At 38.0% G+C, this 14855-nt stretch overlaps 1 protein-coding gene across 7 annotated transcripts in view; it reads right to left on the bottom strand.

Moving 5' to 3' along the window:
• Positions 1-14041, bottom strand: part of ATP11B (ATPase phospholipid transporting 11B (putative)) — a 126594-nt gene extending 112553 nt beyond the window's left edge. For all 7 annotated transcript variants that reach the window (XM_086674803.1, XM_086674802.1, XM_086674807.1 and 4 more), the window contains exon 1: positions 13730-14041. In XM_086674803.1, coding sequence (XP_086530929.1) covers positions 13730-13756 — 27 coding nt within the window. In that variant the 5' untranslated portion in view covers positions 13757-14041. The remainder of the gene's footprint in view (positions 1-13729) is intronic.
• Between the last annotated feature and the right edge of the window lie 814 nt (positions 14042-14855).

Raw genomic sequence — 14855 nt, 5'->3', positions numbered from 1 at the left:
AGAAGATTATCAAATACATCCTTCTTTTTTTAAAAATTTTTTTTTTTTCAACCTTTATTTATTTTTGGGACAGAGAGAGACAGAGCATGAACGGGGGAGGGGCAGAGAGAGAGGGAGACACAGAATCGGAAACAGGCTCCAGGCTCTGAGCCATCAGCCCAGAGCCTGACGCGGGGCTCGAACTCACAGACCGCGAGATCGTGACCTAGCTGAAGTCGGACGCTTAACCGACTGCGCCACCCAGGCGCCCCTTTTTTTTTTTTTTTTTAATTTTTTTTTTTTCAACCTTTATTTATTTTTGGGACAGAGAGAGACAGAGCATGAACGGGGGAGGGGCAGAGAGAGAGGGAGACACAGAATCGGAAACAGGCTCCAGGCTCTGAGCCATCAGCCCAGAGCCTGACGCGGGACAAATACATCCTTCTTAATAGAGTTAAATGTGACATAATTCCATTACAGGTGTAATAAGAGTGATTAATTAAAATGGACAACCATCCTATTTCTTTTCATCATTTCTAATATCTATTTCAACATCACAAACTTGTCAAACTTCAAAATAAATTTTTGATCTCGCCAGGTTCAAGACAAAAAGGAAATTAAAAACATGAAAACTGTAAAAAAAAAAAACAAAACAAAAAACTTGCCATGCTGTTCAAAATCAATTTATATACATTGCATTTTATAGTAGATAACATTTTCAAGAGGATATACACTAAGGTACAAGCAAGTTCTAACAACTTCTGGTACCTAAAATATTGTGTCAACTTGAGAATGGCTATAGCTGAATAACTACAGGAACTCTCCACCACTTCTCTCCTCTTCCTCTACAAACCTGTCACTTGTGTCTCCAGAGTACCACTGTTGCCTAGAAATTTCTTCTCCTAACTCATTCCCTAGTGTTGCCTCACTCTTTAGCAGATTTAAGGTGGCAGGATTGGGAAAGAGAGATACAGGGAAAACTGCTGCTACTGCTAATTCTCTCCTACGCTGCTAAACTCTCTGGAAAAACTCTCTAGGTTCAAGTCTTGCTGCTGATATTAGTTATTGGCCTTGGAAAAGTCCATACTGTGAGCTCTTCCCTTTGCTTCACAAAAGCAAAGATGTATAAAATAGCTGTTTTTCTTTAATTAAGAAGACTTGGGCTGCCCAGGTGATTCAGTCAGTCAAGCATCCAACTTCAGCTCAGGTCATGATCTCCAGGTTCACAGGTTCAAGTCCTGCATCAGGCTCTGTGCTGACAGCTCTGAGCTTGGAGCCTGCTTCCAATTCTGTCTCCCTCTCTGTCTCTGCCCCTCCCCTACTTGTGTTCGGTCTCTCTCGAAAATAAAAACATTTAAAAATTAAAAAGAAAAGACTTAGCTAAGTTTAAAATAAGATAATCATTTCTGTAATCAGGGGTTGAGCCTTTGGAACTCCATGTCTAGAAACAGGCAGTCTGAAGTTCAAATCCTTTGACATGATAAGGATTAATAGCATCCCTTTGTATCTGGGTCCTAGAGTCAGGTTCAACTTAAAGGAAGCTGAAAAAAATTTGTGTACCTTTAAATATGTATAAAACCTCCAAAGAGATAACAATAATATCTCTTTTTTTAAAAGAAAATATTATGAGAAAAACCACACAGATATGCATCAAAAACAGACAAAACTGAAAGAGGTCCAATAAATATGGAAATAAAAAAATCACTTAAATTAAATATTCAGAAGACAGTATGAACTCTAGATTGGACACAGGTGTGAGAATTAGTGAACTGGAAGCTAGAACTAAGGTATTCACAGTGAAAGCAACACAGAGAGAAAATACATGAGAAATATGAAAAAGAAGTTTAAAAGCCATAGAAGACAGAGTAGTATCAAGCAAGAGTTCTAGACTGAGAATATTAGAGGCTGAGAAGCAGTATGTATGTATGTATGTATGTATGTATGTATATGTGTATATGTGTATGTATGTATTTTTAATATAATTTATTGTCAAATTGGCTTACACACAACACCAGTACTCATCCCAACAAGTGCCCTCCTCGATGCCCATCACCCACTTTCCCCTCTCCCCCACCCCTCATCAACCCTCTGTTTGTTCTCTGTATTTAAGAGTCTCTTATGGTTTGCCTCCCTCTCTGTAACTATTTTTCCCCTTCCCTTCTCCCATGGTCTTCTGTTAAGTTTCTCAAGATCTACATATGAGTGAAAACATATGATATCTATCTTTCTCTGACTGACTTATTTCACTTAGCATAATACCCTCCAGTTCCATCCATGTTACTGCAAATGGAATGATTTTATTCTTTGAGAAGCAATATTTAAAGAAAAAAAAATAGCTGAAAAATTTTCTGAACCATATTAATAAGAGCCTTCAGCCTGAAAGCACACACAAGTGCAGAGTAGGAAAAACATGGAAAAATATTATAGATACAGCACAATAAAATTACAAAATATCAAGGACAAAGAGATAACCCTAAAATCCATGTAACACAGATTACTAACAAAGTAATGGCAATTAGATTAAAAACATACTTTATACCAGCAATTATAAATGTCAGAAAACAATGGAATAAGTAGTATCTTCAATATTGAGTGAAAGTAAATGTTAATCTAGAATTCTGTACCTAAATTAGTGTTCAATAATAATTATGAAATAAAGACATAAAAACTGAAACAGATCACCCCTACAAAAGAATGTATTTCATTAAAAATAAAAGTAAATCCGGGGCGCCTGGGTGGCTCAGTCAGTTGAGCGTCCGACTTCGGCTCAGGTCACGATCTCACGGTTCGTGAGTTTGAGCCCCGCGTCGGGCTCTGGGCTGTTGGCTCAGAGCCTGGAGCCTGCTTCAGATTCTGTGTCTCCCTCTCTCTGCCCCTCCCCCATTCATGCTCTGTCTCTCTCTGTCTCAAAAATAAATAAATATTAAAAAAAAAAAAAAAAAGTAAATCCAAAGGGAAGAGGTGGTATGCAAGAAACAATGGTAAGTAAAAGAAATCATTAAATTTTAGTAGAAAATAAAAATGAGTAACTGCTAAAAAGTTGGAAAATGTTTGAGTTTAAAAACAAGCAGAACTAGAACACACATTATGGGGGAAAATATTTGCAAATTATAATTTGCTAAGGGTCTTGTATCTAGAGTAAAAAAAACTCTTAGAACTCAATTAAAAGTATTCTAATTTTATTCGAGAGAGAGAGAGAGAGAGAGAGCGCGAGAGCACGCACAAATGGGGGAGAGAGGCAGAGAGAGAAAGAATTTTAAGTAAGCTCAACTCAGTACAGAGCCCAATGTGGGGCTCGATCTTATGACCCTAGGATTATGACCTGGGCTGAAGTCAAGGGTCAGATGATCAACCAACTGAGCTACCCAGGTGCCCCCTTCAAAAATTTTTTAATGGACAAAAAGATTTGAATAGGCATTTCTCCAGAAAAGGTGCAAATGGCTAACAGGGACATGAGAAGATGTTTGAAATCATTAGCTATTAGCAAAATGTAAATCAAAACCACAATGAGGTATCATTCCCACCATGATGGCTATAATTAAAAAGACAAAACCAAGAGTTGACAAGGATATGAAGACACCGGAACACTTAAAAACTGCTGGTGGGAATGTAAAATGGTGCAGCCACTTTGGAAAATAGTTTGGCAATTCCTCACAAAGTTAAAAATACAGTTACCATATGATCCAGTAACTCCACACTTTAGGTATATACCCAAGAGAAATGAAAATATATATGGATGCAAAGACCTGTCCATTAGAGGTCAAAGTAGTGTTATTTCTAGCCAAAAGGTGGAAACAAACTAAATGTCCACCAACTGATGAATAAACAAAATATACTATATCCATACAATGAAATATTATTTGACAAAGAAAGGAATGAATTACTGATATGTGCTATGACATCAATGAACCTTGAAAATATGCCAGGTGAAAGAAAACAGTCACAAAATACCAAATACTGTATGATGCTATTTATATGAAATGTCCACAGCAGGCAAATCGATAGAGACAGAAAGTAGATTAGTGACTGATTAGGGCTGGGGGCTACAGGTTTGGAGGAATGGAAAGTGAGAATTACTGGGAACATAAGTCTCTTTTAGGGGTATAAAAATGTCCTAACATTGGAGTATGGTGTTGGCTGCACAATTCTATGAATATACTAAAAAAATTGAAACTTTAAATGGGTAAATTATATGGTATGTGAGTTAAATCTCAATAAAGCTGGTAAAAGGGAAAAAAGTAGAGCTAAACTATTATGTAATAGTAATGTGAAAAGTGAGAGTGGAAATACTTGAGTTAAAATGTAAATCCCTATATTATTTGTAGGCAGATAGAGATACTCAATATATAGGTATAGCTAGAAAATAATAAAATACAATCCATAGCGTCTACCTCATCAAAGAGAAAAATATGAAAAGAAACTTAACAAATTAAATGCAATGTCAATCAAAATCCTAGAATGATTCTCCACAGAAGTAGGTAAACTGATTAAAAATAGCATATGGAAGGGTAAAGATCAATGCAATTCTGAAAGAAAAAAAGGATTGGGGGGGTCTGTTCAGCCAGATATCAAGACTTTATAAAAAATACTGTAATTAAGACAGTGCATAACACCCCAGTTACATTAATGAATAGATGATCTAAACAGAAAATCAACAATCACATATCAGGCCACAAAATAAGTCTCAACAAATTCAAAAAGATCAAAGTCATACCATCTTTTCTGACCACATGCTATGAAACTAGAAATCAACCACAAGAAAAAGCCTGGAAAGCTCACAAATACATGGAGGTTAAATAAATGCTACCAGACAATGAACGGGTCAACCAAGAAATCAAAGACAAAATAAAAAAAAAATACACAGAGACAAATGAAAATGAAAACACATCAGTCCAAAATCTTTAGGATACAGCAAAAGTTGTTCTAAGAGGGAAGTTTATAGCAATACAGGCCTACCTAAAGAAGAAAAAACCCAAATAAACAGCCTAACCTTCTACCTAAAGCATCCGGAAAAAGAAAAACAAATGAAACCCAAAACTAGTAGAAGGAAATAATAAAGATTACAGCGGAAATAAATAAAATAGAAACTAAAAAATAGAACAGATAATAAAACCAGGAGTTGGTTCTTTGAAAATATCAACAAAATTGATAAACCTTTAGCCAGACTCATTAAAAGGAGAGGGAGGGAGGGAACACACTCAAATAAAATCAGAAAGAAAAAGGAAAGGAGAGAAATAACAACTGACACCACAAACTACAAAAGATTGTAACAGAATATTATGAAAAATTATATGCCAACAAATTGGGATAACCTAGAAGAAATAGATAAATTCATAGAAACATACAATCTCCCAAAACTGAATCTGGAAGAAATACAAAATTTGAACAGACTGATTACCAGTAATGAAACTGAATCAGTAATCAAAAAACTCTTAACAAACAAGTCCAGGACCAGATGGCTTCATAGGTAAATTCTACTGAACAAAATGACCTAAAGACGATAAAGGGGCACCTGGGTGAATCAGTCAGTTAAGCACCCACCTTTTGGTTTTGGCTCAGATCATGATCTCATGGTTTGTGAGATCGAGCCCCATGTCCAGTTCCACGCTGACAACACAGCCTGCCAGGGATCCTCTGTCTTTTCTCTCTGTCCCTCCCCTTCGCACATCCTCTTGCCCTCCTTCTCTCTCTCTCTCAAAATAAATAAATAAACATTAAAGAAGACATGATATCCATTCTTCTCAAACTATTCCAACAAATAGAAGAGGATGGAAAACTTCCTGATTCATTCTATGAAGCCAGCATTATCCTCATACCAAAACCAGATAAAGAAACTACAAAAAAAAAAAAAAAAAAAAGATAGAAAGAAAGAAAAAAAGAAAACTACAGGCCATATCTCTGATGAACACAGATGCAAAAATCCTCAACAAAATATTAGCAAACTGAATCTAATGATACATTAAAAAAAAATCATTCATCATGATCAGTGGGATTTATCCCTGAGATGCAAGCATGGCTCAATATTTGCAAGTCAATCAATGTGATACATCACATCAATAAAAGAGAAAAACCATATGATCATTTCAATAGATGCAGAAAAAGCATTTGACACAGTATGACATCCATTCATGATAAAAGCCCTCAACAAAGTAGGATCAGAAGGAACATACCTCAACATAATAAAGGCCATATATGAATCTACAGATTTTATGCACTCCCATCAAAATACCAACATTTTTCACAGAACTAGAACAAGCAATCCTAAAATCTGTATGGAACCACAGAAGACCCCAAATAGCCAAAACAATCTGGAAAAGAAAAACAAAGCTGGAGGTATAACAATCCCAGACTTCAAGTTGCACTACAAAGCTGCAGTAATCAAAATGCTATCTATCATACTGGCACAAAAATAGGCCCATTGTTCAATGGAACAGAAGACCTGAAACTATAAAAATCCTAGAGGAGAGCACAGGCAGTATTTCTCTGACTTTGGACATAGCAACTTTTTTCTAGGTATGTCTCTGAAGGCAAGGGAAATAAAAGCAAAAATAAACTATTGGGACTACATCAAAATATAAAGCTTCTGTACATGAAGGAAACAATCGACAAAACTAAAAGACAACCTGCTGAATGGGAAAAGATACTTGCAAGTGACATATCCATAAAAGGTTAGTATCCAAAATAAAGAACTTATACGTCTCAACACCCATAAAACAAATGATCCAATTAAAAAATGGGCAGAAGACATGAGTAGACATTTCTCCGAAGAAGAATTACAGATGCTCAACATAATTCATCATCAAAGAACTGCAAATCAAAACTACAATGAGACATTACCCCACACCTATCAGAATGGCTAAAATAAAAAACACAAGAGGGATACCTGGGTGGCTCAGTCAGTTAAGCATCCGACTTCGGCTCCGGCCATGATCTCGCAGTTCATGAGTTTGAGCCCCACGTCAGGCTCTGTGCTGACAGCTGAGAGCCTGGAGCCTGCTTTAGAGTCTGTGTCTCCCCCTCTCTCTGCCCCTCCCATGCTCATGCTCTGTCTCTTAATAATAAATAAACGTTAAAAAAATTTTTTTAAAAAAACAACACAAAAAACAAAAGGTGTTAGGATGTGGAAAAGTAGGAACCTTTGTGTCCTGCTGGTGGGAGAGCAAACTGGTGTAGCCGCTGTGGATAACAAGCGGTTCAAAAAGTTAAAAATGGAACTACCCTATGATTCAGTAATCACACTACTGGGTACTTACTCCAAAAATACAAAAACACTAATTCAAAGGGATACATACACCCTCATGTTTAGAGCAGCATTATTTACAATAGCCAAATTATGGAAGCAACTCATTTTATCAATAGATAAATGGATAGGAAAATGTATATATGGAATGTTACTCAGCCATAAAAAGGAATGAAATCTTGCCATTCACAAGTATAATGAAAATATACTATTAGCGCATATAATGCTAAGCAAAATAAGCCAGTCACAGAAAGACAAATACCATATGATTTCACTTATGTGTGGAATTTAAGAAACAAAACAAATAAGCAAAGGGAAAAAGAGGAGAGAAAAATTAACCAAGAAACAGACTCTTATCTATAGACAACAAACTGATAGTTACCAGAGTGGGGATGGGTGAAATAAGTAAAGGGGATTAAGAGTACACTTATAATGATGAGCACTGAGTAATGTATAGAATCACTGACTCACTAGATTGTACACCTGAAACTAATGTAACACTGCATGTTAACTACACTGGAATTAAATGAAAAACAATAAAAAAGTGCATTACTGGCGCACCAGATCAACAGATGAATTAAACTGAAGACAGAACTTAGGAAGAGAACAAGATGCATGAAAGAGAATGCTGATATATGACAGAGAAGTCAAACAACACTGATTAGTGGGGGGAAAGATGGCTCATTCAATAAAAAGTACTGGGACAAATAACTCCATATGGGAGAAAATAAATTCTCTATTTCATACACAAAAATCAATTCCTAAATGTTGAAAAACTAAATTTTAAGACAATTTGAAGAAAACACTAGAAAAACAGCTTTATGCTCCTGGTGTATGAAAGGAATATCTAAACAAGTAATAAACTTGTTTATTATAAATAAAATCATTAGTCCTAATACATTTACCTACAAATAGCTTTAAAATTTCTGTGCCAAAAAAAAGACACCATCGACAAAGTTAAATACATACAAGGGAGGATGAACTGGAAGAAAATATTTACAACAAACACAATAAAGAATTAGAATACAGATTATTGAAAGAACTAATAAGGAAAAGACAAACTATCCAATAGAAAAACAAGCAATATATTCATATGAATGAAATACAGGACACTTGAATCTCACTAGCAATCAGGGAAATGCAAATCAGAACAAAATAAAATACAATTCACATCCATCAAATTGGTAAATTTTTTCATGTCTGACAGTACAAAGTGTTGATGAAGATATAGGGAAAGAGGAACTCACGTGTTTTGGAAAATAATTTGGCAATACATGCTAATAGTTATAATGTATACACCCCATTACCCAACAATTCCACTTGTAAGTATTCCAATTGAAAAAAACCCCACAAAAACATAAACATGATCACTGCAACATTTTTGTAATAGGAAAAAATGACAACAATCCAAATATCTATTTCAGAAGAAGAGCCTCCTAAAAGACTGGGTAGGGCCAAGGTTGCTTTATTTTGTAGTATGAGAGCCTAGCAACATGCTATCACAGATTAGGTGTTCAGAAAACGTTCAAGTGAATAAATAACTAAATGAGAAAGAAATGGTGTTACTGAAAAGTAGATAAAGAGTTGAGAAAATTTTTGCTATATGGAGAACTAAAAATAGACAAAAATCCTTGCCTTCATGAGATAAATGAGACAAATAAATAAATTACAGAGTATGTTAAATAGTGTTAAGTGCTTAGAGAAATAAAAAAAGGGCTGGGGAATAGGGAAGTATTGGGAAGGTTTACAGTTTTATAGTCAATGTCCAGAAAAAGCCTCACTGATAAGTAACAATTGAATAAAGACTTGAAGGGAATAAGGGAGCCAGCGGATGGCAGTGTGGGGGATTGACATTCCTAGAAGAGGTAATAGCCAGGACAATGATCTTGAGATTGAAGTATGTCTGACCCTTCTGATAAATTGCAAGGCAGCCAGTGTGGATAAAGCAAAGTGAGGGAAAAGTGACATGGGATTTGAGAAGCAGTTTGGGGGGGTCAAAGAAGGGGGAGGTTGCACAGAGGGATACAGATCAAGCAGTCCTTATAAGGTTTTAAACCTTATAAGGACCTTATAAGTCCTTATAAGAAAGCAAGTCCTTATAAGGTTTTATGAATTACATGATCTAATGCGTGTTTTAATAAAATCATTCCGGCTGCTAGGTTGAAAACAGACTGCAGGGATTGAAGGGATATTTAATGACAATAACGGCAATCATAAGGTTCTTTTGGAGGATCTAAGCAAGGTCCCTACTTCAGTGCTGCTGGGATATTTCGTATTCCTCTAATGCTTGACCTCCCTAATCAAATGAAAAACTGGGTGTCTAAGAATATAGGTCTAAACACAGAGATAAAAGAAGCAAATATTCAAAGATCTAGGTTCTTAAACACTAATTCCTGAGATTAAAACTTACTTAGCCATACCAAAATCATACTACCATAGGCCTGTGCCTCCTTTTCTACTCTTAAGAGAAAGGCAAAGAACACAGCTACTTCTAAACTGATGCTGAAATAAATCTGATAATCATTTATTCAACCAACATTTGGTTGGTGAGTATCTATTATGAATGGGCCAGCTGCTGTCTTGAGTCCAAGGGATATAAAGATGAATAAGATATGCCCCTACCCTAAGATATTTACAGTCTAGTGAGTTATCCAGGCTTATATCATGTGCTATACAGAAACACAAACACACTTTTCATGTTATACAGCAACACTAACAGAAACACTATAACATAAGCCACAAATGCAAGCTACATATACAATTTTTAAATTTCTAGTAACCACATTAGAAAAATAAATAAAAAGAAACAGGTAAAATTAATTGAAATAATATATTTTACTTCACCCAATATATCAAAAATACCATTATTTCAACATGTAACCAACATAAAAAATTGGGACATTTTACTTTTCTTTTTTTTTTTTTTTTTACTGTTTTCAAAATCCTGTATTTATACTTAAGAATATCTCAATTCTAGCTACATTTCAAGTGTACTGGACAGCACAATTATATAGATCTATTTTCTAGAAAATTGGAAATAATTTGACAGCCACAAGTACACGACAAAGTAAAATAGAGGGAGACTTCAACATGTTTACAGGTTAAAGGAAAAGAGTTAAGACTAAACATAGTATAGATAATTGATAGGGCATGTGGAGAGCAAGATCAAAGATAGGATCTAGAGCACAAGTAGATCAGTTAGTTTGGAAAGGAGGACAGTCACACCTTTCTTTGTGACAGGTGGAAAGGGAAGAATTAAATACAGGTATAAACAAGTTTGGTAAGTGTGAGAGAACAGAAAGTTGAAAGAGTTTAGTTTAGCTTCCCATTTTTCTCAGCAAATCAGAAGACCATCTCACCAGGCCTTTTACTACAGCCAAAATCTGAAGGCAGAACAATTTAAGAAATAGTATCCTGGCATGACAAGATTAAGTTGGATTTTTGTAAAATTACAGTAGTTTTCTAGTTTTCTTCTGGAGTGGTCAATCTTGAATTTTGTCATTTTATCTCTAAACACAGAAGCAATAACTCTGGACTCATTCTTTCCTTACCTATTCATTACTCAGCATACATGTACCCAATGTCTACTTCATGTCAAGTACAGTGAGTCACTGAACATACAAAGATGAATAAGACTTACATTTGCATCCCCAATATTTAGCATATTATAATGTCTGCACACAGTAAGTGCTTTAAAAACATAGCATTATATTGTTCTGTAAAGAAATATTACATGTCAACTAAAATATGTATTAGCAAAGACTTTAACTTAAAAGTCTAAGGAAGCGCTGTTCAATAGAATTTTCTGTGATAATGAAAATGTTCTACTCCGAAATGTCCAATATGGTAGCTAATAAGCACATGAGTTTTTAATTTAATTAATTGGATTTTAATTTTAATAGCGTATGTGGTTAATGGCTACCATCTAAATCCAAATATTAGAATACAGTGAGTAGCTAATGGCATTTTCACTATTGTAATCAAGGTGCTGTCATCTCTAAAGGGTTAATACACATACTATGCTGTTAGAAATGAGTATACTATAATACTAATTGTATCAGAAAAATATCATAAGAAATTCTACTTAGAATTCTCTTTGTATAAAATAACTTCAGCACTGTGAGCCAGAAAAGAACAAAAGAAAAAGAAAAAAGATATGCCAATTTTTTCTTTTCACTCTACTTCCTCAAGGGGAAAACATCAACTTGAGTTTTCTCATTGTGTCTAGTAGTGAAAATACTGTGTGGAGACAAAGAGTCAAAGATTTCTTAGATTAGGAATTATCAGAGCATAGGAATTATTTTTGTAATGAAATAACAAGAAACTTTTTTGGCAAGACAACATAAGTTGTTAAGATCAGGATTCATATAATGAATTGTTTATAACTCAAAAAAACCCATTCTTGTGATTTGCTTATTAATGTCCCCAAGTTTGTCCCACTTACCTGAATTTTTAAAGTGAACCTACTGCTAAAAGACATTCAATCCACAGAGTGAATGGAAGTATAATCTAAACTAGACTTTGAGTTGAATAATTTCTGGCATAATAACTAAAATAGCTGTTTAGGCCTGGGATAGTAAAATGAACTTTCATGACTCTGTGTATCCACTATCCATTATGTATAATTTAAGTGACTGTACACACTTAATCAGAGATACAAACTCCCACACTGGAACAGATCTGATTACATACTTAGATCTGATAAGAGTAAAACCAGTGAGGTGTGCAACTAGATGTCAGAGATAGCATTTTTTATGCACAGCAACTTGTTCAACTTGTTAACTACCCGGTAAGGCATTGTCTTGTAGATTAACTACACAACTTCCTGCCCTTCCTTTTAGTTGTGTTCCTTTGAAGCCATTTTAAAAAACATTACCAGATTGCCTGTCTTGAAGATGAGAGTGGTTATACAACCAAGATTTTATTCGGGTTAACAGAAATACCTAACACTTAGGTGCAGTGTCTTAATCTATTAGAAAAGCTTTAAGAAAACCATTTTATAATGATCTTCCTACCACACAAAAACAGCATCAGCTAAATGAATCTTCTAAATATAAAGACTGGCAAATCAAAAGCATGAGATCAGATCTGTAATCATTAACTTCCAGAGTCAAGTTGTGCTATGGCTTATTGCAATAAAGCCAGGGTATTACAACAATACCGTGTTATAATGACATCATTAGCTTAGTTTCCTAACAAGGCATATATATGAATCTACAATTAGGAATCTACAAAAATAGGAAGCCAACACTTAAGTGGCTGGCAGTTCCAGTTAATTTGTAAGATATTTTTCTAGTAATATATTTCACGATGCCTTTTGCAAAATGAATTAAGAGAAGGCTGGCTCTGAAAACAGATTTAATATTAAAATGCTGTTCTAGAGCAGGGAAAAAGAGGTATCACTGCTTTAGTCCCACAAAATCTTTATAGTGCCACAAAAATCGTTTTTGCTGCACTGCCTTTTGAAGTAGTAAATGAAAATACTGAGTTGTAGCAGCATTAATTAATGCGATTTAGAAATTAGGCAGCAGCCAGCAAAAGACCTCATCATAGAGATAAGATTAGACTTCTTCAGCCAGGACCAATTTCTGTCCTCATTGTCACTGTTGCCTTAGTGCTGTATTTTCTGGGCTGTAGTTGCCAAGAGGCAGGAAAGATTTTTCTCTCTGAATTAATTCTGAGAAAGGTGGCGCTTTTTATATGCTTTAAATCACCCTTTTCTAAGATTTTTTTTTTTCTCCAGATGTTGCAGTAAAACTGCAAAGTTAACCATTGGTTCCAAACCTGTCTCCTTCAAACTGCCTTGAGAGAATGGAAAAAAGTAAGGTTCACATTCCAAAAGTTTGACTTGAGGTGGGGTGAGGACAGGGTAAGAAGGAAAACATAGTTCTTAACTTTCGTCCAAATCTTTTCCGAAAGTAGACGGGGTGTTGGAATATTTTCTTTCCCTCACCCAGGCCTTGAGTAAAATTTCTTTCGAGGCGAGGTGGTTACATGAGATACGGTACCCTCCTCGATAACCAACTCCAACACTGAATCGTGACACCCCAACTGCAAACAGTGACAAGACGGGGCTGAAGATTAAGTCCTTCCCCTCCCCTTCGCTCAAATGTGTCCCAAATCGTTAAGGGCAGGAAACACAAGCCTCCTGGCTCTCCCCAACACTCAGTCTCTTTCCGTACCCTCGCCCTGTTTCCTCAGGGGGGACGCAGAACCCGTTCCGGACCCCGGCTCGCGGCTGTGGCGCCAGGAGCGACGAGAAGGGAGGAAATCAGAAGCGCGGGGAGGAAGCAGCCGCCTCCGGCCGGCCGCGAAGTCCGGGGCTCGGAGGCGAGACGCGTGCGGGGGCCGTGAGGGGCTTTCCGGCTCCGGCCCCGCGCGCGTCTCCGTCGCGGCCTAGCCCGGCGCCCGAGCCCCGGCCTCGCGGCTCCGCGCCGCCAGCCCTACCCCGCCATCAGGGCCCAAGAGGCCGCGCGGCGGCGGACGTCCGGGAGGGGAAGAGGCACTTACCAGCTGCTGCCGAACCCAGCGCCACATGCCCCCGCCGTCGCCGTCCCGGTCCCGCGGCACGCGGGGGCCGAGGGGCTGCAGGTGGAAGCTGACGAGCCAGAGGGGGAAGCGGGAGTGCCCCTCTGGCTGAAGTTCCGCTCGCCGCCGCCGCCACCTCACTCCCCGCGCCGGGTCCCCATCTCGCCGCGCCGGCCCTGAGGTCCTACAGGCGCGGCCCCGGCGCCGCCCCCGCCCGGCGCAGCTGAGCCGGCCGCCACGCCGCAGCCACCTTCATTATTGACCGCTGTCACCCGGAGCACCACCACCACCCCACCCTCCCTGCCCGGCCCCCCAGCCGCACCCGGGCCCGCCCCCGGCTCCCGGGCCCGCCCCCGGACGTGACGAAAGGGCCTGTGCGGACCCTGGGGCCCTGCGCGCCCGGCAGCGTTCAGGAACCAGAGTCAGCCGGTGGGCGGGGCCAGCCGCGAGTGTGGCCAGGTGCAGCTTCTGCCCTCTGTCTCCCTGGCCCCCATCCCAGCGGTAGGGTTAAATCGCGCTTGTCTCTCCCCAGAATCTGCAGCTTCTTGCCGACTCCTCTTTCTACCTCCTGCGGCTGTCTGCCTTCTCTGGTACCCCCGTCCCCCAAAACGCATACACACAATCTCGGGTGTAACGACTGAAGGTTAATTCCCAGAGGTCTCAAGTTTAGGTTTAATTAAATTGTCAAAGTCTTTGTCTTAATGCATAAAGCAGCTCCCTTCTTAAACAAATGACTGAGCTGGGGCTAGGGGAATCTTGATCACTGCCTTTAAGTAATGTTGAGAAGAGTTGCAACTCCCCTGTGCCTGGTCCACTCTAGACCACTGTTTCCGGGAGAATGGAAGAGATACTCTGTTTTGCCTTGCTAAATTTAACAGGTTAGGGGAAGAATATTTTCTATGGGAAGGTAGTTTTTTTTACTATAACTCCTGTAATCAAAAACACTCAGAAGTAGCAAGACCCAGGTAAGATAAGGGTATGGATAAATAAAGGTAAGGAAGAATATAAAAGCCACTAGAAAAGCCAAGGCTTTGACTTGGAAGACTGAAATGAAGCGCCAGGTCTCGTTTTCTTCAAAAGTAGCCGCATATACATCTTGAGTGTTATA

Source organism: Puma concolor, chromosome C2 (genome assembly GCF_028749965.1).
Source record: "Puma concolor isolate L17-30 chromosome C2, mPumCon1.1.hap2, whole genome shotgun sequence".
Taxonomy (NCBI): domain Eukaryota; kingdom Metazoa; phylum Chordata; class Mammalia; order Carnivora; family Felidae; genus Puma; species Puma concolor.
This window is presented reverse-complemented; position numbering and strand designations above follow the sequence as displayed.